The sequence below is a fragment of the Bombus affinis genome, chromosome 6 (assembly GCF_024516045.1).
Source record: "Bombus affinis isolate iyBomAffi1 chromosome 6, iyBomAffi1.2, whole genome shotgun sequence".
NCBI lineage: Eukaryota > Metazoa > Arthropoda > Insecta > Hymenoptera > Apidae > Bombus > Bombus affinis.
The window spans coordinates 11,030,894-11,051,887 of NC_066349.1; the positions used below are offsets into that span (position 1 = coordinate 11,030,894).

General features: G+C 35.2%; 3 protein-coding genes and 1 long non-coding RNA gene across 6 annotated transcripts in view; 2 read left to right on the top strand and 2 right to left on the bottom strand.

Moving 5' to 3' along the window:
- The window catches only part of LOC126917696 (uncharacterized), a 29,222-nt gene extending 20,027 nt beyond the window's left edge, over nucleotides 1-9,195 (top strand). Inside the window, exons 6-9 of the mRNA XM_050724876.1 lie at nucleotides 6,943-7,023; nucleotides 7,293-7,667; nucleotides 8,078-8,290; nucleotides 8,373-9,195. Of these exons, the coding sequence (XP_050580833.1) occupies nucleotides 6,943-7,023; nucleotides 7,293-7,667; nucleotides 8,078-8,290; nucleotides 8,373-8,705 (1,002 nt within the window). The 3' untranslated portion in view covers nucleotides 8,706-9,195. The remainder of the gene's footprint in view (nucleotides 1-6,942; nucleotides 7,024-7,292; nucleotides 7,668-8,077; nucleotides 8,291-8,372) is intronic.
- Nucleotides 9,044-15,907, bottom strand: LOC126917691 (nuclear factor related to kappa-B-binding protein). Of its 3 annotated transcripts, none has more exons than XM_050724861.1 (11): nucleotides 15,647-15,907; nucleotides 14,588-14,836; nucleotides 14,292-14,524; nucleotides 13,941-14,206; nucleotides 13,454-13,806; nucleotides 11,943-13,365; nucleotides 11,532-11,852; nucleotides 11,265-11,454; nucleotides 10,404-11,193; nucleotides 10,014-10,322; nucleotides 9,044-9,929 (listed from the first exon to the last, which is right to left on the bottom strand). In XM_050724861.1, exons 1-11 carry the CDS (start codon nucleotides 15,650-15,652, stop codon nucleotides 9,495-9,497), a joined length of 4,575 nt encoding a protein of 1,524 aa, XP_050580818.1. In that variant the 5' UTR covers nucleotides 15,653-15,907; the 3' UTR covers nucleotides 9,044-9,494. The 3 variants fall into 3 exon arrangements, with proteins under 3 accessions (XP_050580818.1, XP_050580819.1, XP_050580820.1); XM_050724862.1 differs by lacking the exon at nucleotides 15,647-15,907 and adding an exon at nucleotides 15,416-15,434; XM_050724863.1 differs by lacking the exons at nucleotides 14,292-14,524; nucleotides 14,588-14,836; nucleotides 15,647-15,907 and having other exon boundaries at nucleotides 13,454-13,870; nucleotides 13,941-14,156.
- Nucleotides 15,852-16,376, top strand: LOC126917727 (uncharacterized). Its single transcript, XR_007711045.1, has 2 exons — nucleotides 15,852-15,990; nucleotides 16,316-16,376. It is a non-coding gene; the product is annotated as an uncharacterized LOC126917727 (long non-coding RNA).
- LOC126917694 (uncharacterized) lies at nucleotides 16,286-20,918 on the bottom strand. Its single transcript, XM_050724875.1, has 14 exons — nucleotides 20,757-20,918; nucleotides 20,277-20,501; nucleotides 19,949-20,201; nucleotides 19,729-19,867; nucleotides 19,485-19,654; nucleotides 19,044-19,415; nucleotides 18,810-18,963; nucleotides 18,670-18,733; nucleotides 18,344-18,590; nucleotides 18,162-18,257; nucleotides 18,046-18,086; nucleotides 17,908-17,980; nucleotides 17,531-17,842; nucleotides 16,286-17,460 (listed from the first exon to the last, which is right to left on the bottom strand). The coding sequence occupies exons 2-14, from the start codon at nucleotides 20,490-20,492 to the stop codon at nucleotides 16,898-16,900; spliced, it is 2,700 nt and encodes an 899-aa protein (XP_050580832.1). The 5' UTR covers nucleotides 20,493-20,501; nucleotides 20,757-20,918; the 3' UTR covers nucleotides 16,286-16,897.
- Between the last annotated feature and the right edge of the window lie 76 nt (nucleotides 20,919-20,994).

Sequence of the window (20,994 nt, forward strand, 5' to 3'; positions counted from 1 at the left end):
CACAAGCCTAATCGTACAAAAATTCCAGATCCCATTCGAACTCATCTTCATCGATGATTGTGAATTCCATGAAAAACATAGAGGATTAGTCGATGCTTCTTTCAAAACAGAAATGACGAAGCAGATTAGCTTTCGATGAGATGACGAAGCGGAGAGATTGAAAGACAGAAAAAGCGAATGCGTGTTTAACCCTGATAATAAAGCGCGTATGAATTTATGAATATCGTAAAATTTCCATAAACGTTACGCGTGCTCGAACGCGAGACCCAATTTCTACGCGATCATTACGCAATCGTACGAGACACGTCGAGTACGCGAATTCATCGTTCGAACGTTTATCGTTGAACACGTGAAATTGAATAATTAAACGTCTCGTTTAAAATCAATTGCACTCGTTTAATGCGTCACTTATGCGGAAGAAGCTTTTCGCGAGAAAACGAAGAGAATCGATGGAAATCGAAAAATAAGAAGCAAAAAGGATACGAATATATGCAAATATTTCACGATTATGTTCATTATGATTCAGTCTCGTTTCTTTCTTCAGACATTGTAGATATTTCTCCTCTGATAACTTTTCCAAATTTCTCAAAAGAAGGAGAATTTAGCCACCGTTCTCTCTTATAAGGATATCAAGTATTAAGTATTTTAAACTTGCTCCAAATAATTCATCTCTTTTCTAATTAAATATTTATTCTCTGTATAATCATAAGTAATTTTAGAATTACCCAAAGGATCTTTAAAAAGAAGAGTTTCCGACTGTTATTCAACATCTACAATGCTTTTGAGAGACATCCTCTCTAAATATAATTCTGAAATTCAAATCTCGAATCAAGAGGACTTTGAAACAAAATTAAAGAAATCTTCAAAAGTCAATCAAAGTCAAAAGATCAAAAGTCTCTTCAGGACCGGATTATTCCTTAGATTGTGAAAAAATTTCTTTTTTATTAGTTTTGAATAATAAAAGAATATTTTTTCAGATGTTTTTGCAGAGGAGATATAATGTACTAAATTTAGTACCATCTGACGTATTTATGGCTTGGTTAATTAATCACTTATTAAAATACAATATTGAATATACAAGGTGGCACGTAACTGATGGTACGATTGTGAACAGAGTGATTCTACAAAGAATAATAAGATGAAAATATAAAATAGAATTCTTTCATATGACGTTTCATTATCGAGAAAAGTGGAGTTTGAAAATTTGTCAAATATGCTTAAATTTGACAAAAACTGCGGGAATAAATAATCGACAGGAGTTGAACGGGACGTGAAAATAAATTAAAAACGTAGAATAGAGTTTTCCTTGTATGATGCTTTCTTTTCGAGGAAGATAAATTTGAAAATGTAGCACGCACGCATACAAAACCAGTTCTTAACAGAATACGTTGAAACTTTATTTTCTGGAAAATGAGGGGTCAAACGGAAAGATCTCATTTCACAATTTTGACTTATTTTCGCACGTGTAATGATCTGCTGCTGATTGTTTATTCATATCCAGTCTGTATCTGGCCAAGTTCAAGTTTACTTCATAAATTTTGCAAACTCGATTTTCTCAGAAACGAAACGGCATATGCAAACATTTTATCCTACACTTTCGATTTCATCCTTCACGTACAATCAGCCAGTTGTACTCGAATCCTATCGCCAGTTTACGGGTCATGCTGTATATAACGTTGCTCGTGAAAGGATTAAAATTATCTATAGAAATGATAAAAACGCAAAGCAAACGCTAGAGAACGTTGACTTCCGGCGAACCGTGTAGGCCCACCGACCTCTGGATCGCCCCAGCGTTTCGTCCACTCCTGATAATTACGCTAATGACGCTCGCGAACGTCAGTTAATTAGTCGATGACGCATTTCGATCGTCGTCGAGTCGGCTGTACTCTCCTCGAGTCGCCGCCGTGCTGAATTTGCGCCTCGAAACAAGAAAAAGTTGCTTGACTCGTCCGGTAACCGCTTACATCAACGAATTAAAAATCTACTCGTTTCTATCGTTCGCGAATATTCTTCCTGGTCTCGGGAAATAGATTGTAATACCTTGGATCGAGATCAAGATAGAGACCCTTTTACACTGTTGATTGTTTTTCGCGATTTAACGATGATTCAACGTGCAGTGGTGAAGTATACGTAGGAGAAGAATTGTTATTTGTTGTTCATCGCTGGATCAGTAGATCGAAGTCTTAATCAACGAAGAGAAGAATTACCAAATGATGATGCTTGTGGAAGCGGAGTAATCTGGAAGGAGCAATCAAAGGAAAAGATTCTGCATGTTGCTTACTTGTATACTTGTATACATATACTTACATATTCGTATACGTGTACTCAATAACAGATTATTAAAATCTATAGATAGAGTATAATTATGCTGTTCGGAAGAAGTTGCAGACTCATCTGTTGTTCATCGATCGTTGGATTGAAATTTGAATGAACAAATAGTGAAGCGTTTGGAAGTGGAGGAACAGAGGAGGAAATTTAAGATTCTCGCCTACGATCGTAGGCGTGATGGATTACGTCACCCTGATTTACACTGTTAAGAAAGTGAAAACGCTGCAAAGTTACCTGTTGTTCATTCATCATTCGACGAGTGTGTACGTTGGAATTTCCATCGACGAAGGGAAGAGTTAGTAAACGTCGATGCTCTTGAAAGTGGAGGGATCTGAAAGGAGTTAAACGAAGAGATTTATTCTGAGAGATATATCTTCGCACGCGTGATAAATTATCAAAGGTACCTTGGTAATACGGTTTTAAGAACTTGAGGAAACTACAGAAGCTATCTAAGGATTTGGTGAACTGAAATACTTGAAGATTATTACGAATCTTCTACACCTTTTTATAGATCCTCTAACGCTTTTAACCGAATTAACTTTAAATAGATACTTTGTAAGTTTGTAACATTCCTCGTGAAGATATACGAATGAGTCGAACGTGTTTGGATAAATAGAGAAGAAGAATTGGAGAACTATTGTTGCATCACGTATCCGTGGGAAAATAAGACCAATATTATCGGACTAACAATCGGAGGTTTCATAGATTTGCGACCGGATGCGCCTTGAGGTTCGCGTGGATAATTTTCACTAGGTAATACGGTCCAGATAAACGCCACTATAATTCCTCTTATGTAAGAGCTGATAGAGACGAAGCACGTGCTCTCAATCCATTATCCTGTCTCGACGTTTCAAGTAATCAAGCAAGAAAGATGATCTCCTAATGAATGATCTTCTTCCACATTAATTCACACGAATCTTAAAGAAATGGATAATAAATAAATCTGTAGTATCGTTCAGATTGATTGTAAGTCAACTTTCATTGAATTTTTCAGGATTTCTTGTCTAATTTGAAAGAACAGCTTGCAAGTATTTCTTTGGAGTGTCTAGAATTTGACGAATGCTGAAGAATTAGTAAAAGAAAAGATCTTTGGATTTCAAAGAATTCTATGTTCCTTTTGGAAAAGGAAAACGAGCTTGTTACAAATATTTTACAGTATTTCAAAGATTTTCAAGATATCTTTGGTTTTTTAAAAGCTACAGATTCAATTTGCAAGCAACTTATTGCAAATATTCGAATTTTTTACAATGCCAACAACTCTAAAAGATTAATAAAGAGGAGAAATATCTTTAGTCTTCGAACTATTGCACCTACGACACCTACGATACTTTGAAGGAGGAAACCTCCAGATATTTGGATTTCAAAGAATTTCCTATACAATCAATGCAAAAGAAAAATATCTTTGTAAATACTGTCATGAATGAATAGATCAATGAGAGAAAGAGGATGCTCATGTATAATAAATTATCCGCGATTCTACGATAATTTCTTCCTCCGAGGGAACAGAAGCATGCGAGTAACGCGAGGAATCCGAAGCGGCACGGCGTTCCGCTTGCGTGAATGTATCACGACTGGAAAGCGTCACGTTTGCTTACAGTGATATTACATAATCGGTTGATTGTGGAACGTAAACGGCGACGATTACTCGTGAGATGCGTTGAAATTCGACAAACGTAGCCGTACGGTTATTTATCCAAAGTGACTGGACTGTGAATCCTCTGTAAACAACTGTTTTCTTCGTTTAATAATTCTGCCTGCTCAGACACTGCCCTGTCACCTGATTGAATTAATTATGTGATTTATTTGCGTCATTAATTAATTACGTAGACTGCGTCATATGGTCGGTCGATGAAAAGTATTCTTAGAACTCGAAGGAGTCTCAGTTATATATGAAAGAGCAAGACGACAAGTATCGAAGCATAGATTTGCTAGATGTAAAGGATCAGAAGTTGGTGCAAAGGATATCGAAGAAACATAATTTTGTAGAAAATGTATAGATACGTTCAAGCGTAACGGAAAACAATAGAAAATTGAAACTATAATTTTCATTCTCTCTTTATGATTATAAACATAATTATAATTAGAAGAAGTATAAAATTGCAAATAGACTTTATTCGATTGATTCAAGCGAAGGACGAATTGTTTCTGAAAGACTGAGGTGATTATTGAAGAAATATACAGAAGATAAATCTGTGTGTTTATAAATAACAATTGCTATGAACAAATCTTCTTGGAGTTTATTATTATTCTAAACAATAAAGATTATCTCCTTGGAATTGTTCCAGGAATTCGCCAGAAAGAGCAAAATATACTATATGATACTTCTATAAAATTGGAAACAAGTAGTCATTATTTTAGAAATACCAGCTTGTTGCACTTCCTCGTGAGAACCAACGAAATAGAGATAGAGATCTATTAACAAAATCCTATTAAAAATCGATCAAAGAAATAGAGATTACTGAGAAGGACTAATCGAAACGAAGAAGAGCTGGAAATCTCGTTTAAAATTCATCTAGCATTAAATTGAAGAATAATTAGTGCATCGAACAGACGAAGGATTTCGCGTAACGGACAAGCAGTGGTATAAAAAAGTGGCACACGCATCGGCTCGCTTTCCAGCTCGCCTTCGTCTCGAGGAAGAGGCCACAACGTGGGTGGACGACGGGGCTACCAGTCGATCCAGGTGTTTCGATTCGACCGCAGCTCGTGATTAAGATAATTACCGTTATCGAAGCGCTTGCCAATTAACCGAGTACCGCGTGGCACGATTCGATCGCCCTGAGGAATGATGATCACGGGCGCGTTCGTCATCGTCGTGACGCGCGGAATAGAGACTGGCTGAAAAAGAGAGAAAGTGTCTCGATGATTACCAGTTATATCGGGGATAATCACTGACCGTGGAAACGTTTCTTATTTCAGTGAAATCTACAGACTCGAAGAAAATCACTAAGACACTGGCAAATATATCATCCTTTCTCGAGGTTCCTTTAAATTAGACGAGAATTCGCAGAGAATTTTGAATTAAAGGATTCGAGTAAAATTCTTAATTAAGGGAAGATTTGAAGGAAGTTGTCGAGGACAATTTTTTCAGAATTTTTGGATTTTCTCGCAGGAATTTTTTAAAAGAAGAGTATTACACTTTTCAAGGTTGGAGAACAAATTTCCGACTGAAAAGACTGTTGAGAAAGAACCTTATAGAAAGAGTTGCTACACCTTCGAGGAATTGAAAGAAAAATTCTAAGCAGAATTAGAAGATTCGGACGAAAGATTTTAGATTTCTCAAAAAGAGTTATCCTTGAAGGTCGTTGAAAAGAAGCTCCGAGTTAATGAAATATTTAAAGCAAAAAACGTTTCAACGACGTTTCAAAGCAAAAAAGAAGAAAGGTATGACAAGGTAAAAGGTTCCTTGAATGAAGGCGTGAAAGCCTCCTCCGAGAATTTCCATTGACGCGCGACTCATTAGCATCCAATTCGGGATTCGAAGAACTGGGACACGTCGCTGTTTACGTCCAACCATTGCTCCGCTACGGAATTGTCCCTCTGACAATACGACGGAACCATGAATCTCTTCAAAGTCAGTATCCACCGTACACCTCTATCACGTTACACCTTCGAAACAACTTATTTCGGTGAGGCATCAACTATTTCTACATAGAAACATTTTAGAAGATATCGCAGGAGGATTTCTTACGTTAAATAAATTCTTCGTTATCGTTGATAATTGATTTAATTAAAGATGCAAAAGACTTACGACAGAATAACGATACCAAAGATAGTGATCTGCTCAAAATCGACACTGGAAGATTGTATGGAACCTGAAGAATGCGAAAGGAAGTCCTTAATTCAGAGGAAGATGATGAGGTCAAGGAGTAGAAGACATTCGAGGCGATTCTCTTCGAGCATCGCCGAGCGTCGTTCACCTTCCTCTTCTAGAAGTCCATCACCTTCGTACTTACTCTCTCAGTCTCAAGAACAGAGTCATAATGAAGAGAAATCCGAAGATAATTATGATAACCAGGATTTTGAGAAGGATAAGTCGGGTCAGCTGGAAGTTAAGACTGATAGTTGCAGGAAAGTTGATAAAAATGATGAAAAGAAAGAAAACTGTATAGTTGAGAGACTACAAAATGGTAGCCTCGTTGAATGTGAAGATAACGAGAGAAGTGATTTGAAGTTGGAAGGAAATAAAAGAGATAAATCCTTGAGAAGCAATGGGGTTGAGGATCATAAAAGGAGTTCCAAGTGCAACAAGTGCATTAAATGTCAGAGTAATAGGGAAGAGACTTGTTTGGAGAATTGTTCGGGATACCAGCAGTATTTGAGGCTGCTAGAGGTGCCTCAGATTAACTTGGAATGGGGAGAAGGCAGTGGTGACGATTTGAGCTCTGAGTGGGATTCTGATCACACGGATAGGTCAAATGAGAAAAAGACGTCGAAGGTAACGACGGGAAACGGTGTTCTTCCAGATATACTAAATGTTTCTTTCTATTACCGAACAATAAAGTTTCTTCAGAATCAATATTTGCGTTAAAGTTAAAACTTAATTTTAATATTAATGACGATGGAAGAGGTAAGAGAGTTTTTTGATGAGATTTTCGTTTAATTCTGTTTCAGTCGTCAGGATGGAGAAAACTTAGGAATATAGTTCATTGGACACCTTTTTTCCAAACCTACAAGAAACAACGGTATCCATGGGTAAATAAGTTATTTCTACTTTTTAAGTTCTTTGAAAAAAAATTAAAATACTTCAAAATTGATATCAAATATTAGTTAAAATTACTAGTTAATATTAAAAACCTAAAACTAAAATTTACTCAATTCATCAATTTATCTTATGGCCTTTTGCCAGAAAAGAAACTCATAAATTAATATTTTAAATAACAATTTGGATATGAAATTCTACTAGTAAATAGTACAATTAGTGTTAAAACTTTCATAATAAAAAATTCTGCTATTAATTTTAGGTCCAACTAGCGGGTCATCAAGGAAACTTCAGAGCGGGGCCCACTCCAGGGACGATTCTAAAGAAACTCTGCCCTCAGGAAGAAGCTTGCTTTCGTCTGTTAATGAACGACGTATTGAGGCCGTACGTTCCAGAGTTCAAAGGTGTTTTAGATGTAAACGATACAGAAGAAGGGAATGTCGAGGAGCATGATGCAGGGGAAACACATCAAAAGGATGGTAATGGTGACAATGTGACTAAGAGGATCGTAGTGTCCTCTTACTTGCAGCTGCAAGATCTTCTCGGAGACTTTGAACATCCTTGCGTGATGGATTGCAAAGTTGGAGTCAGGACGTATTTGGAATCGGAGCTTGCGAAAGCCAAAGAAAGACCTAAGGTATAATATTAATTTAATATGAATTAATATCGAATAATATTGTAAATAAAGTTTCAAAGTTCGATCAATAAGATAAAACTTTTCCTGAATTACCTAATTTTTTTATACTTTACATACTTCTTCTTAACTTTGCTATTCTTCTCGGACTTTATGACCCGAAATAGATGTTGTACTTTAATAGATATTATTAAAATACAGATATAGTTTTTAAATATTTGGTTTATATATTTAATATAATTTTTCTATCTTTTATTTATTCCATAACTTTTATAAATAAAGCACTCGAAAAACAAGGAAGATATCTGAATGATCAATGAAAATGTAAAGAAGTGAGGAGAATAGCAGGATCAGGGTTCTTCAATTCTTGAAACTCAATTTCAATTTTTCAAATCTTTAATTTCTCAATGTAGTTACGAAAAGACATGTACGAGAAAATGATACAAGTGGACCCATCTGCACCAAGTGCTGAGGAACGTCGAGTGCAAGGAGTCACAAAACCAAGATACATGGTTTGGCGTGAAACGATTTCCAGTACAGCTACGTTAGGCTTCCGCGTAGAAGGTATTAAACTTGCTCATGGAGGTTCGTCGAAGGACTTCAAAACGACGAGGACTCGGGAACAGGTTTGTTGATAGCGTACCAATGAATTAAGTTGATAGATCATAATAGTAACCTGATTTTAAAATCGGCTTTTTAATTAATTAGGTTACGGAGGCGCTGAGACGTTTCGTGGAAGGCTATCAGCACGCTGTACCCAAGTATATCCAACGTCTAAAGGCGATTAGAACTACGCTGAAAGCATCGCCGTTCTTTGCCTCACATGAAGTTGTCGGGTCTAGCTTGTTGTTCGTTCACGATGCCAAAAATGCTGGCATTTGGATGATTGATTTTGCTAAAACGTTACCTCTACCACAACATTTGCCAAGGATTTGTCACGATGCCGAGTGGAAAGTTGGAAATCATGAAGATGGATACTTGATAGGTGTGAACAATCTAATAGACATATTCCAAGATATATGGAACTCCGAGGGAACATAATTATACGGACCATTTCTTTTGGAAATAAGTTGATGTTACAACAAAGAGGATGTTGAGTTAAACGAACATCATGCACTCTTAACTTTGTAAACATAAATGCACCTTTTGTTCAGGTGCTTTTTCTTCTGTATCTTTTTCTATGAATCTATACTTCGTATTTCGTGAAATTTTGTACATAGATCAATGACTTTTGTTATGATGTCTTTCGTATGATATCCTCTTACCAGAAAACGGACCAAAGACGCGGTAGCTATTGCTGCCTAGGTATTTCATAATTAAACTTTCCTACAACGTAGAGACGATACACAAAGAGAACTTGTAAAATATAATTTAAATGATACCGTTATGTAATAAGTTTTATTTATGCATTACATGCAACGCTACAAGAATCTTCTTGATACAAGAGAACGAAGAAACGGTGGTTTTGTATTTAAAATCGTACCATGCATTTGTAAATAATTCGACACTTAATATAAAAAAATCTTCACGACCACGTGTGTTTTCATTTTAATGTCCTGATGTAGCAACGTGCCTTGATTTCGATCAACCTGTCGAAAGAACTGCACGATTTTCTTTTTTTCATTTTACCGGACCTAAAATATAGTACATAATATAACGCAATTCTATGTATAAGCTTTACTGACCTATTACGCTTTTCGTTTCTTCTTCTTTTTTTACGTTTTGTTTTTATACATATAAATCGTGTGTTCGTCAGAAAATTCAGAATTACAAGAGATTAAAATAAGTTGGAACGAGGATAAATGAAAAAAGACAGTGACATCAATTTTGTCAAGGTGTACTGTAAGTGTTATTTCTCGGTGGTTGCGTCTGAATAGTCTGCTGTTGATTTCCCGTTGATTGAGACGAAGTTATGGTGGTTGGAGCAATAACTCGCGCGTAGACTGCCGCACCCGTAGTTTTCAATCCGGCAGGAGTCGGTATCACCTTCAAACCGTGCAACGTTTTGATATTGAGTAATTGACTCGGTAAGATGATAGGTTGTTGCTGTGTCTGTTGCGATGATTGTTGCTTTCCAAGTACTACGCTTCCACCGCTGTTTACTCCAACTCCTACGTTTTTGTTACCACTTGCTAAAACTATTGGCTTGCCAGCCAACTGAGCTGTCACCATTCGAACGGTTTGTGCTTGCTGTGTCTGTTGTTGTTGCTGCGTACTAGCTATGATCTTCGACTGACCTGAAGAAGTCTGCGCTTGCGATACTACCTAAACACCACATTGAAAATGTTCCATAAAAATTTAATTTAGAATTACAATTACAAATTATAAAAATTTAGATTGAGAGTATACCTGATACTGAGTTTGTATGACCTGTTTCCCTTGTCTATTGAGTTGATTAGCATGGCCAGTTGTAGTCGCCAACTTTAATCCTTTCTGAGCAAGAAGATTTTCTACCGAGATAAGCTGGCCACTACCAGAACTGGTTAGAACCTTTGCCAATATCTTTTGCTGTTGTTGCTGATGCGGTGACTGTTGAATCTGTACTGCAATTGGTTTCCCTCCTATCTGCGCAATTATGCGTTGCATACCAGATGTTTGTATCGATTGTTGTTGATTGGTAACAACTCTCTGTTGGATTTGCTGTTGCTGTTGTTGCTGCTAAAGTTACATAAATATATTAGATCGTTAAATTAATAGTCATTAAAATAAAAAATGATGACCTACTCGAACAATTCGTACCTTTAATTGTTGCTGTTGTATTTGTTGCGACTGATTACTGGATGGCGATGATTGTTTAATAAATATTGTCTGACCCTGAAGTCCATGACTTGTAAGAAGTGACTTGATCTGTCCAGAACTGACCAATTTTATTTGAGAAGCTAACAATGTCTTCCCAGGTAGTACATGTTGTTGTTGAGATTGTTGTTGTTTTATATTAGCAGTTTGCAAGATGCTTTTTCCCGCTTGATTAGTCACTATTGTTTGTTGTTGTTGTTGTGTTTGTTGCGATTGTTGTTGTTGTTGTTGACTCGGTACTTTAGTAGGAGGCAATATAGTGGTTAAATTGGTGGTTACATTTGTTACATTAGAAGCACTGCTGGCTACTACAGACTGAGCAGAATGTAGCACAGAATGTCCAGATAATCTAATAGTTTGTAGACCAGCGGATGTTGATACTTGAATTTGATGATGCGGAAAATGCTGCTGGTTCGATTGTAGTAAACTTTGAGCACTTGTTTTTACAACAGCGACCGGTTTTCCACCGATGTTCGCTGCCTTCTTCGCCGGAACGTTTGTAGTGATTTGTGGTTTTACGTCACTAGTTGTTAGATCCTTTTCTACGGTAATGGTACTAATAGAGGTAGAAGACGTAGGAAGAGACGTAACCGGAACGGTGGTACCTGACATAGAAATTACTGAAGTTGCTGGCGTACTAATTGTTGTCACTACGTTTGTGACCACAGCCGATTGTTCTGTTGTAGCGGAATGATCATTGATATTTTTCTCCTCGGTTTTCTTCTGCTCTTTTCTGTAAAAAGGAAAGCGTACAATCGATATGCTGTTGAAAACATTTTTCACACGATAAAATTTGATATTTACCTCGAAATAACAGGTTGAGTAGTGGATGTGGCCTTTCTTTCTTTTTTAGGTGTAGTTTCTTTACTGTTATTAGGAGATTGTTCTTTGTTAACATTAGCTGGTTTTATGACTGGAGGAAGTGCCTTTCGAGACATACTGCCACCATTCTTCTTATTCTTTGCAACACCTTGTAGTTGTTGATGATACATTTCTATAAGAGAAAAAAATGTATGACGTCATCTATAAAATATATAACATAAGAATAATACATTCCAGTAAGGTACAAACCAAATTCTGATTCTGAACGTGCTCGATGAAGGTATAGCCATTCCTTGCGTCGTGGGTAATATCGTACACAGGGATCTGTTTCGTAGTGCAATCTGTCCAAAGCTCCAGATACCACAGAATGTAAATATCCTTCTTTATCATCGCTTTCTGTCTGTTCCCTAATGTACTGAGAATCTTTCAGTAGCTGACAGATGTCAGCCCGAGTTCCTTCACCATTGGGAAGCCTTGCAGTAGCGTCTCTGACCAAGGCTAAGATAGTGACAAAGTTTGGCCGATCTGCTACCAACAACGAATGTCCACGTGCCTTGGTCAAACCAGAAGCTGTTATACAAATTAAATATAATATAAATAATAATTTCTTTAATTATACGCATATGTCTTTTTTATAAAAGATTGTATAATCAAACATACCAACATTGTGTTGATAAATGCCTTTCACCGGACCTACGACGGAGGCATAACCGTGCATTCTATATGTAAATGCTTTATGAGGAGCAGCATAACGCATACGCTCTTGCCTCCTAAATTCTTCTCGTTCTTCCACCGTAGATGGTCGAACCTTCCATTCCGTGGGCCACAGAGCACGAGGTGGCTCCCATTCTGCGACAGTATTAATAGATCCACCATCGACACTGATCGATTCTATCGCTGGACTACTATCTCTGCCGCTCGAATTTACATTTCCATTTCCAGAATTACTGTTAACATTGCTGCTACTAGCTTGAGGCACTTGATTTTGTTGCTTCACAGCTACTGGAGAGCAAGTGGAGATTGCAGACGGTAGACCTAGTGAATCTTTGTGCATTAAGAACTTCGCACATAGGTCCGACAGACGAGAGTCTGAGTCTCGTCCAGCTCCGATCCATGCGTAGACTCCATTTCCCTTGTTTTCTAAATAGGGAACAAGTTCTGATTCTCTTTCTTGTCGGTCACCGATCTCTTGAGAGTAAGTGAGTTCCCCAGCAAGAAATCCTAAAGCCAATGGAACCAATGCTGGCCAAGAGGATGCCAGAGAATACCAATCATTTAATGGTGAAATGGGGTTTCCTTGCCACTGAGTAATAGCATCCCTCATTTCTCCTGTGCTCATCCTGTATTCACCTTTTGAGGTAAATGCATCTCTTAACAGTGAGAAGAAACAAGCATGTGTCTCCTGCATTAATTCTGCCCCATTGTTAATGTCAATAGCGTCTTCATTAGATGGAACAGCGATTTCTTTATCTGGTATCGATATAACTCCTTCATCTTCGCACTTCACATCATCCAATATATCAATTCCATCGTCGAGTTGTATCGGAAGCTGCATCATGTCAATGCTATCCAAATCAAGCTCTTTCTTATCGTTTTCCTCTTCTTCTTCTGTTTCTAACGGTGCGTCTTCGTTCACTCCCGTACTTAGTTCCGTTTTTATGTCATCGTACTCCATGTCTTCCACTTCTTTCTTTATTTCTGGCGTAACTATCATGGAAGATTTGCTAACCTTCGGTGTAATGGGACTTAATTTCTTTTTGGACATCTGATGCATCTCGTATGCATCTATGGGCTCTGACTTAATTGGCGTTAACATTCTATGATCTATATCCAATGTATTGGAATGTCTGTTTTCATCCGTCGTATGAGAATAATCACTGTTATCACTCTCGTGTTTTATCGAATTAGAATTTGTTAATCTTGGCGCTGGTGGACAAAGTGGTGATTGCTCTAATTTCATACGTTTCTTCGCTGGTGTGATACGTATGGAAGGGCCAATTGATAATTTGTGCTTCTGTCCAATTTGTGCTCTTTGAGTTAAATCAGCAAGAGCGATACCTTGTGTATTTAATTCTGGATGAACCTAAAAAAATATGATGAACATTAGTACTCTAATATGATTGAATTTCTTATTCACACAACTTAATTTCTTAAAAAATTATTTCACGTACATCACGCCGAGCTCTTCTCTTTTTATGTTCAAGCAACATTTCGCGATACGTCTCCTCGGTCTGTTCGCGAATAAATAGAGACCTATTCGTGGCATATTCAGCTCGTTGCAGCGTGGAGAAAACAGGTCGAATAGTCTCATCTTCGTGATTTATTTGCAAACCCCGAATGGAAAATCCTTGAACTCCCACCAAAGAGCGTCTTTTCTTCTTCTGCTTAGCGCCGGACATTTGATAGTGCGGATAGTTCTCTTCATTCTCGGACGTTGTGTCGGCCGCTAACTTTGCGCTCGCTCCGAGCTCTGTCCTCAGTGCATTCAGTTCCTCCAAATAGCGCAGTTGCGTTTTCTCTTCAACTGTCGGTTCATTGCTTGTTAGTATTGTCCCTCGGAAGTTACTACATACTTCTCTGCCAAACGGCTGGAGTGTGGGGGAAGTATAAACAGCCAGAAAATTTTTTACAATCAATCACAGCAGAAGCTTAACTTACCCATAGCAGGTTTTGGTTTCCTCCATTGGACCTTTGACACCGTGCGTTGCGCTGGTTGACAAAAACCTTGCTTATACGCATTAGACAGCAAACTTTCTCTAGATTTTAGTAATTGACTGGCTAGTTCATAAGATCTTTTCCGTTCCTCGAATAGTAATCTTCTCTGTTGTGCCTTATGAACTAAACTACACATTCTTCTAATATCTGGGCGATAATGACCAGCAGATAGATGACTGTGAAATGCATCCAAAGGTGCTACACCAAATCTGATGTAGATAAATATAAAAACAATATTATAAAAAAGATAGATTTCTTTCAAAAATTTATTGGAAATAATTAGTTGCATCTAACCTGTGATTTTCACGTTCGAATAACATACGCAATGTTTTCTCTGTTTCAGCTTCTACATCGCAGTCTTTTGGGAAAGCTGGTAAAAGGTTGCAAAGAGTTTCTCTTTGATTTTCGGTAAGGCATTCATTCCAAATATAAGGATAATCCAGAAACTCCTTGAAAATAGCTACATGTTCGCAAAGATCTTGTGGTAATTTTATCTTAATGTTTACAGCAATACATGTTTCCCATTTCTAGAAACGAAATTTTTGTTAACAAAAATGTATTTCCACAAAATATGAAATTTCAAACAGCACCAAAGTATCTGGACTCTCCGCTTTGACAGAGTATTCTGTGTTCTCATTTTCATCTTCATCTTCTTCACCAGAACTATGACTTTCGCTGCCACTTGTGCCATGTTCTTCTCCACTATCATCTCCGCTATCAGTTGAAGTGCTACTTCCACTTATACTGCTACTACTACTATTACTTCTAGATCCATGAGAAGATGCATCATCTTCATCTTCTTCAGCTCCACTATCACCACCAGCTGAACATTCATCCACCTATAATCACAATATATGTACAATAATACATAGCAGAATAAACATCAGGGTGTGCCAAGAAGAAACCACATAATTTTACTAGTATATTTGGTAGCTTAATCTGGACAGAACAAAGCATATTATTCTATAAATATAAATTTATTTGATATTTTAATGATTCTTGCCATTTCATTCTAGAAATTTAATTTCTGATGCTGTCACTTGTAATACATGTTATTTGTATTAGTCCTGCGTATGTATCTAAAATCAGACCAAGCATCATAAACACTCTGCTGTTTATCTTTAGTTTGCATTTTATATGGTACTTTGTAGAATAAACGATTATTTGGAAAACGAATGAACCAATATAGCATATAAAACTTTTTTGATTGACAATGATCTACCAAACATATTAGTGAGGTTATTTATTAGAGTTCTCCCAAGACATCCTGTGTCCTTTATGAAATTAAATGATTTTCAAAGACTGTTATGAAAAATTTAATTTATCGCGCTACATTCTATGTCACAATGAATACACAAAAATTAAAAAATACAATATGAACCTGATTATTATTTAATCAAAGACAAGAAAACAATCACCATATAATAGCAAATAACACGTCAGGAGAACATGCGTGTATTCGACGATTAATTATTTAATTTACTAATTATCTAATTAGAAGAACTGAAATAACGAATATACCAGGAACAACAATGAATGTTTTCTTTTTCAGGAGTAACATGACACAGGGTATGTACATTGCGTTTACAGAGGATACAGTGTTATCGATCATACGGACATAAATTTCGAAATAATTAATCGTAACCAACCTCCATTCTTTTCAGTTTCTGCGCTTGCTCTCCTCTTGTCTTCCAAGTTCTGCAGTTCCTACGAAAATAGCAAATCCTCGCGGCTAACGATAATTCACGAAACAGAAATAACGAACCGAGGATAAATCTATCAACGTTATTACGATACAAGAAATCCTTCGAACGAGTGAATATTAAGTAATTTCGCTATTCACCGTTTGGCCTGTCACAGCTACTGCACTCCTACTCTTCCAACAAATTTTAGTCATGGCGTGGAATACAGCGAACAGAACCACGGTGTTTGTATATTGAAAGATCTCGAGCGCGCACCTTCTTCACCGGTTTAGAACTGTGCCCATTCGATGGTAGAGATTTTAAGACTAATCCGAAAGCAATTAACTCTTACAAATAATAATAAAAGGACCAAGAAAAAGAAAGATTATAAATCTTTTTTATTAAATCAATTACAAATATTTATTATATTTCTTCTACGTTAAATATAAAATTGAGTATTCGAAGTGAAACAAAAGCACTTCTAGTAACATTTGTTCGTTACGTACGATTAGTTGGCAGCAACGCAGGAAGACGAAATTTAATTCAAATTTAGTAACGATCGAATAACAATTAGAATTTTATTTCACAGAAATGGAAAGATAAATATTCATTTTTTATTTTATTGCTTTTTATTAGGGAAAAATATTGTTTTAACAAATGAAGTATAGAAGTATGAACAGCCAAATATATTAATGAACTAGAACGTCACCTGCATAAAATTTCAGAAACTGTTATTTGAGCGGCTTATGTACCGTAACAAGGCTATACCAAATGAAGAATATAATGAATGTTATTATACAGGTATTGCAACTACCAATATCGAAGATAAATAATTTATACTATCATTCTCTAATGATATAATCTATCACGAAAGCTACATCGAAATTAAACTTGTACTGTAATTTGTAATACTATATACGTACTATATTTCTTAATAGTTCGTAAAACTTTTTTTATAATATATCTTTAGATACCTAAACGCGTTAATAATATTGATCATACAGTTAACAATGACTTATTAAGATTATGCAGTAAGGTCTTATCTTCGCGTTTAATCCTACCTTAATTTAGAACTATCTAAAACTATAAGTTATATAGAAATAATAAGAACTTTTTTACATATATACCTTCACAGAATCTGATGAATTGTTTCATATGCAAGAACACTGGTTAACGAAAACCTTGTTGTATGATATATGTAGTAACTGGGAAATACTTTTAAGAAGGAACGTTTTGATTAGCATTTTGTACTACCCCGGTGCAAGTTGTTTCCGCTGGTACAGATAAGACTGGTGCGTACTGCATATAATGTGGTTGACCAGCAACAGCATACCAGTGTTCAGGTATATTTTGTGGAGGTATATTATATGGGGTTGGCGGAGGGCATAAGTATGGCGGGCATAGGCCAGAATAAGCTTGTGCATAATCCATTCCAGGACACAGATGCGGCGAGAACGGTTGCACATTGTTGTTGTCATGTATATCAGAATGTGATAAGCACGGAATTGGTATAAAACTTGGATTAAGGGAATAGTAAGGATTTGCGAATGCTTCTGCTTCATTGCCATAATACGGCAGTCCGGAATACATGCCTTGTTGCATGTAAGACGCTTGATAAGTATTCATTGCATTTGCAGGAGTGTGTAGCTGCTGATGTATTGATTGTGAAGGTTGAACATTCATATTATCTTCTTTTGCATCTCTATCCAATTTGGAAAGTTTAGAGTTTGATCCGTTGTTTGAATACTGATTAGAAAAATGCGTAGCAGATCGATGTCGATCTATATAAAAGACAAGTATTTATTAAAATTGTGCATACGGACATAATTATTCAAACTGTCTATTACTTACTCTCTGAATTTTTCTTATATCGTGGACCTAATCCATTTCTATTTAAACGAGAAGATTCCTTATTTGCATATTCTAATTTATTATCGCGAGACGAATACGATGTTTCTTTCCCATCATTTCCTCTTTGAACTTCAGTCTTCTGAATCTGTGTATTTTTGATATCATTTACGTATCTATTTTCGTTTTCTTGGTACAATGATTGCGTGCCAATTTCTTTCTGATCATTGTTGGGTTCTTTCTTTTGTTGCGTAAGTGTACAATCTTGGATCATATTCGTAATATTTGTAATTTCTTCTTCATTCGGAGATGCACCTTTTCAATTAACAAATGAATAAATATAAGGTTAATATAATATAAAAAATATAAAAATAACATACCTTGATACCACTGTCCAAAATCAGGCGACTGTACATTTGTTAAATAATTCCAATTAGCACCACCACGAAAATACTACAAAATAGTTTGAAATAAATAAATATGTAGCTACGAATTAGTTTGTAACAATTGATCCTTACCTCTAATCCTAAATTGTAAAAAAATCTCAATGTGAATGGATCTACAGGAATGCAAAAAAGGTTATTTATGAAATTCATTATCAAGTTATGTATGTAAAAGTAATTTACACAATTACCTGATAGCGGCAAATCACTACCATTTACATCAATACTTTTTTGTACAGAACAATTAATAGAACGTAACATATGATCTATTTGAGCATTAGAATCTCCTGAAATATTAAAAAAAAGACATAAACAATTCACGACATAGAAATGAAAATGATAATTTAAGTGAGTTTTGTCTTTAATTACATACCAGCATATGGTGCATAATATATATCTTTCTGCATCTTCTGTTTAGAATACGAGTTAAAACTGACATTATTATCATTATTCGTTGCACTATCAGATTTTGAATTTCTTATACAATTATTTTCAGAGTTTTTATGTGAGAATGAATCTTTTTCTTTACGTTCTTTATTATTTTCTTGCCTTCCAATATCTATTGTAGAAGACTGAGTGTTATCAAGAACCATTTTTGTAGAAAATATTTCAACAGAATTCTATAAAAGAAAATATTTTGCTATAATAATTTACATGCATTTAGATTTTACAATAATTAAACAATTTTTTATAGCTTACATCAATTGAGTAATTAGCACACTTATCCATTGAATAATTCTCATATTCTTGATGATCCACTTTTCTACAATAAAATAGAGACTTGTAATACAGAAGAAAAAGATAGATTTATTAAATAATTATCATGATAAAATACTTACAACGATCCTTCCTTCCACTGAAAATTATTCTCATTAATATCACTGACAATATTATCATTATTTTCATTTTTATCAATATTATTAGATAAAATGTTCATATTAGGATCTTTAGTTTTACGTGATGATGCACTGCATGCTTTTCTCCATTTTTGATCTATTACAATACAGAATAAATATTTACAAAAAATATAAAAATTCGTTTCTAATACGTTTAATTCATTTCTAAGTACTAACTTGAATCTAAGAGTAGATTCTTTTTGCAAACTGGTAGCCAATTAGCTTGTTTATTTTTCTTTAGAGGTAATGGTTTAAGAGCTGAATATGGCACAATCCTTTTTTCTCCTAACTCTTCAATAAAGACTAATACAGGTCCCTGACTTTTACCCATTTCTTGAATATGACCATAGTAAAATATGGGATCATTGCTTTTCTTTTGCAATATTTTTGTATCATTATCATTAACATCCTTTCCAAGAGAAGACACATAAATGCTATTATTATTGGTTTTGTCAAAATCTTCCTCATTAAAGTCCACTTGTACCAAACATTTGCCACCAATTTGGAGTTCATGACTATTGTGCCTAGTCCATCCTGCATTTTTCACTTCTAAAATATGATTTATTTTTTTCTTTTAATGAAGTTATGATACTTTTAGTACAAATCAATTTTTGTTACCTCTTCTAATTTCATGCCATATATCAAAGTCAGTATTACGATAGATATTGGGATCAAGAGCTTTAGCAATTCTATAAGGAAAAGGTGGTATATTTTTTATTACGGCCCGTGCATCATCAACCTCATCAGTTCCATTGTCAATTTTATTATATATCTCTGCAGCTAATTGGCTAAACATAAATAAATTGAATCTACAATAACATTCTGAACCATGTATTAATAACATAATTATTATTTGACTTACTCTCGGATCTCTAGATTGCCTTTAAGGAAAAACTTATCATGTCTAAATGTAGCTGTTCTATCATGTAACATTTTATGAACAGTACCCTCTATATTAGCCATTTGAAAAACATCTTTATATAACACTTGATAGACAATAGCTACAAATAATTTTTAAAATATTTATAATTTATATTTATATTATAAATAGAAAAATATTAAAAATCTAATAGAACACATACATTGACAAAAAGCAGCGTTTGCAACAAAGTCCTTTGTATAAATACTTTCATACTGTTTTTGTGGTGTATGGCATAAATATATTATATCCTTAAAACCATTATTTGTAACATTATGATTTGCTTGCTTTTGACTACTAAATATAATGAATTCTCTTTTATAAAGTAACGACATAGCTTGGATTTCAGTCATGCCACCCCATTCCGTAAAACATATCATTTGTTCTAAATAATCTTCAAATGGAATCGATATACCCTACAAAAGAATATGTATTAACTAAAATGTTTATACAGATATTAATTAAGGATTAACCAAATATAGCATATCCACCTCCGAAAATAAATGTTTTGTTTTTCTCATGAACTCCACACATTCTTTTCTCACTCTTATATGATAGTGTTGTGTCAAGTAAACTTGTTCGCTAACTGCCCTGAACAAGCAAGTTGGATCTCTAGGTGCATGTTTCCTGAAATATCCTTCATTTTGTAACCATTCATCAATAGGTTCTTGCGTACGTTTCAATGGTTTTCTAGGAGATATTTCCATCTTATATCACTAAAAGAAATAATGAAACTATTTTTCTTTTTCATTAAAAATACGAATTACGCGTATTTTCGTTAAACATAACAAAGTAATAGTCGTAAGTAGCCGTCTAAATATTGCGAAATTCTTAAGATTTTTTTTTTATCAACTCATGATAATAACTTCCATTATTGGAAAAGTACGAAAAGATGTTTTTGTCTATCGTTAATCATAAATACTTACTGTGGAAATAAAAGACAAAAAAGTTAGTTGTAAACAGAATTGTACCTGTTTGAAGAGAAATAATTAATAGGTCGAGGAATTTCTTCGATTCGAGATTATCGAGCCACACAAAAATTTTTTAAATCGTACAACGTAACTGTTACTTTGCAATTATCGTCATAGCATGGCTAACAAAGGACTAGCAACAGGTCCTCTTCATTAGCTTCCTATTAAGATAGATTTCTCTAAGACTATTGGACGAAAAGATCTTTTCAACCAATCATAATCTTTCATTCGGCACTTT

Bases quoted from the DNA above. Each gene is read 5' to 3' on its own strand.
- LOC126917691 (XM_050724861.1), bottom strand. The intron at 13,807-13,940 runs GTAAGTTAAGCT...ATGAACCGACAG, and splicing joins GAAACCAAAACCTGCTATGG to TTGAAGAGAAAACGCAACTG. The intron at 10,323-10,403 runs GTACGAATTGTT...ATGTAACTTTAG, and splicing joins TACAACAGCAACAATTAAAG to CAGCAACAACAGCAACAGCA.
- LOC126917694 (XM_050724875.1), bottom strand. From the start codon at position 20,492: ATGGAAATATCTCCTAGAAAACCATTGAAACGTACGCAAGAACCTATT. The intron at 20,202-20,276 runs GTGGATATGCTA...ATTCTTTTGTAG, and splicing joins CAAAACATTTATTTTCGGAG to GGTATATCGATTCCATTTGA. The intron at 17,981-18,045 runs GTAAGGATCAAT...ACTATTTTGTAG, and splicing joins TTTACAATTTAGGATTAGAG to TATTTTCGTGGTGGTGCTAA.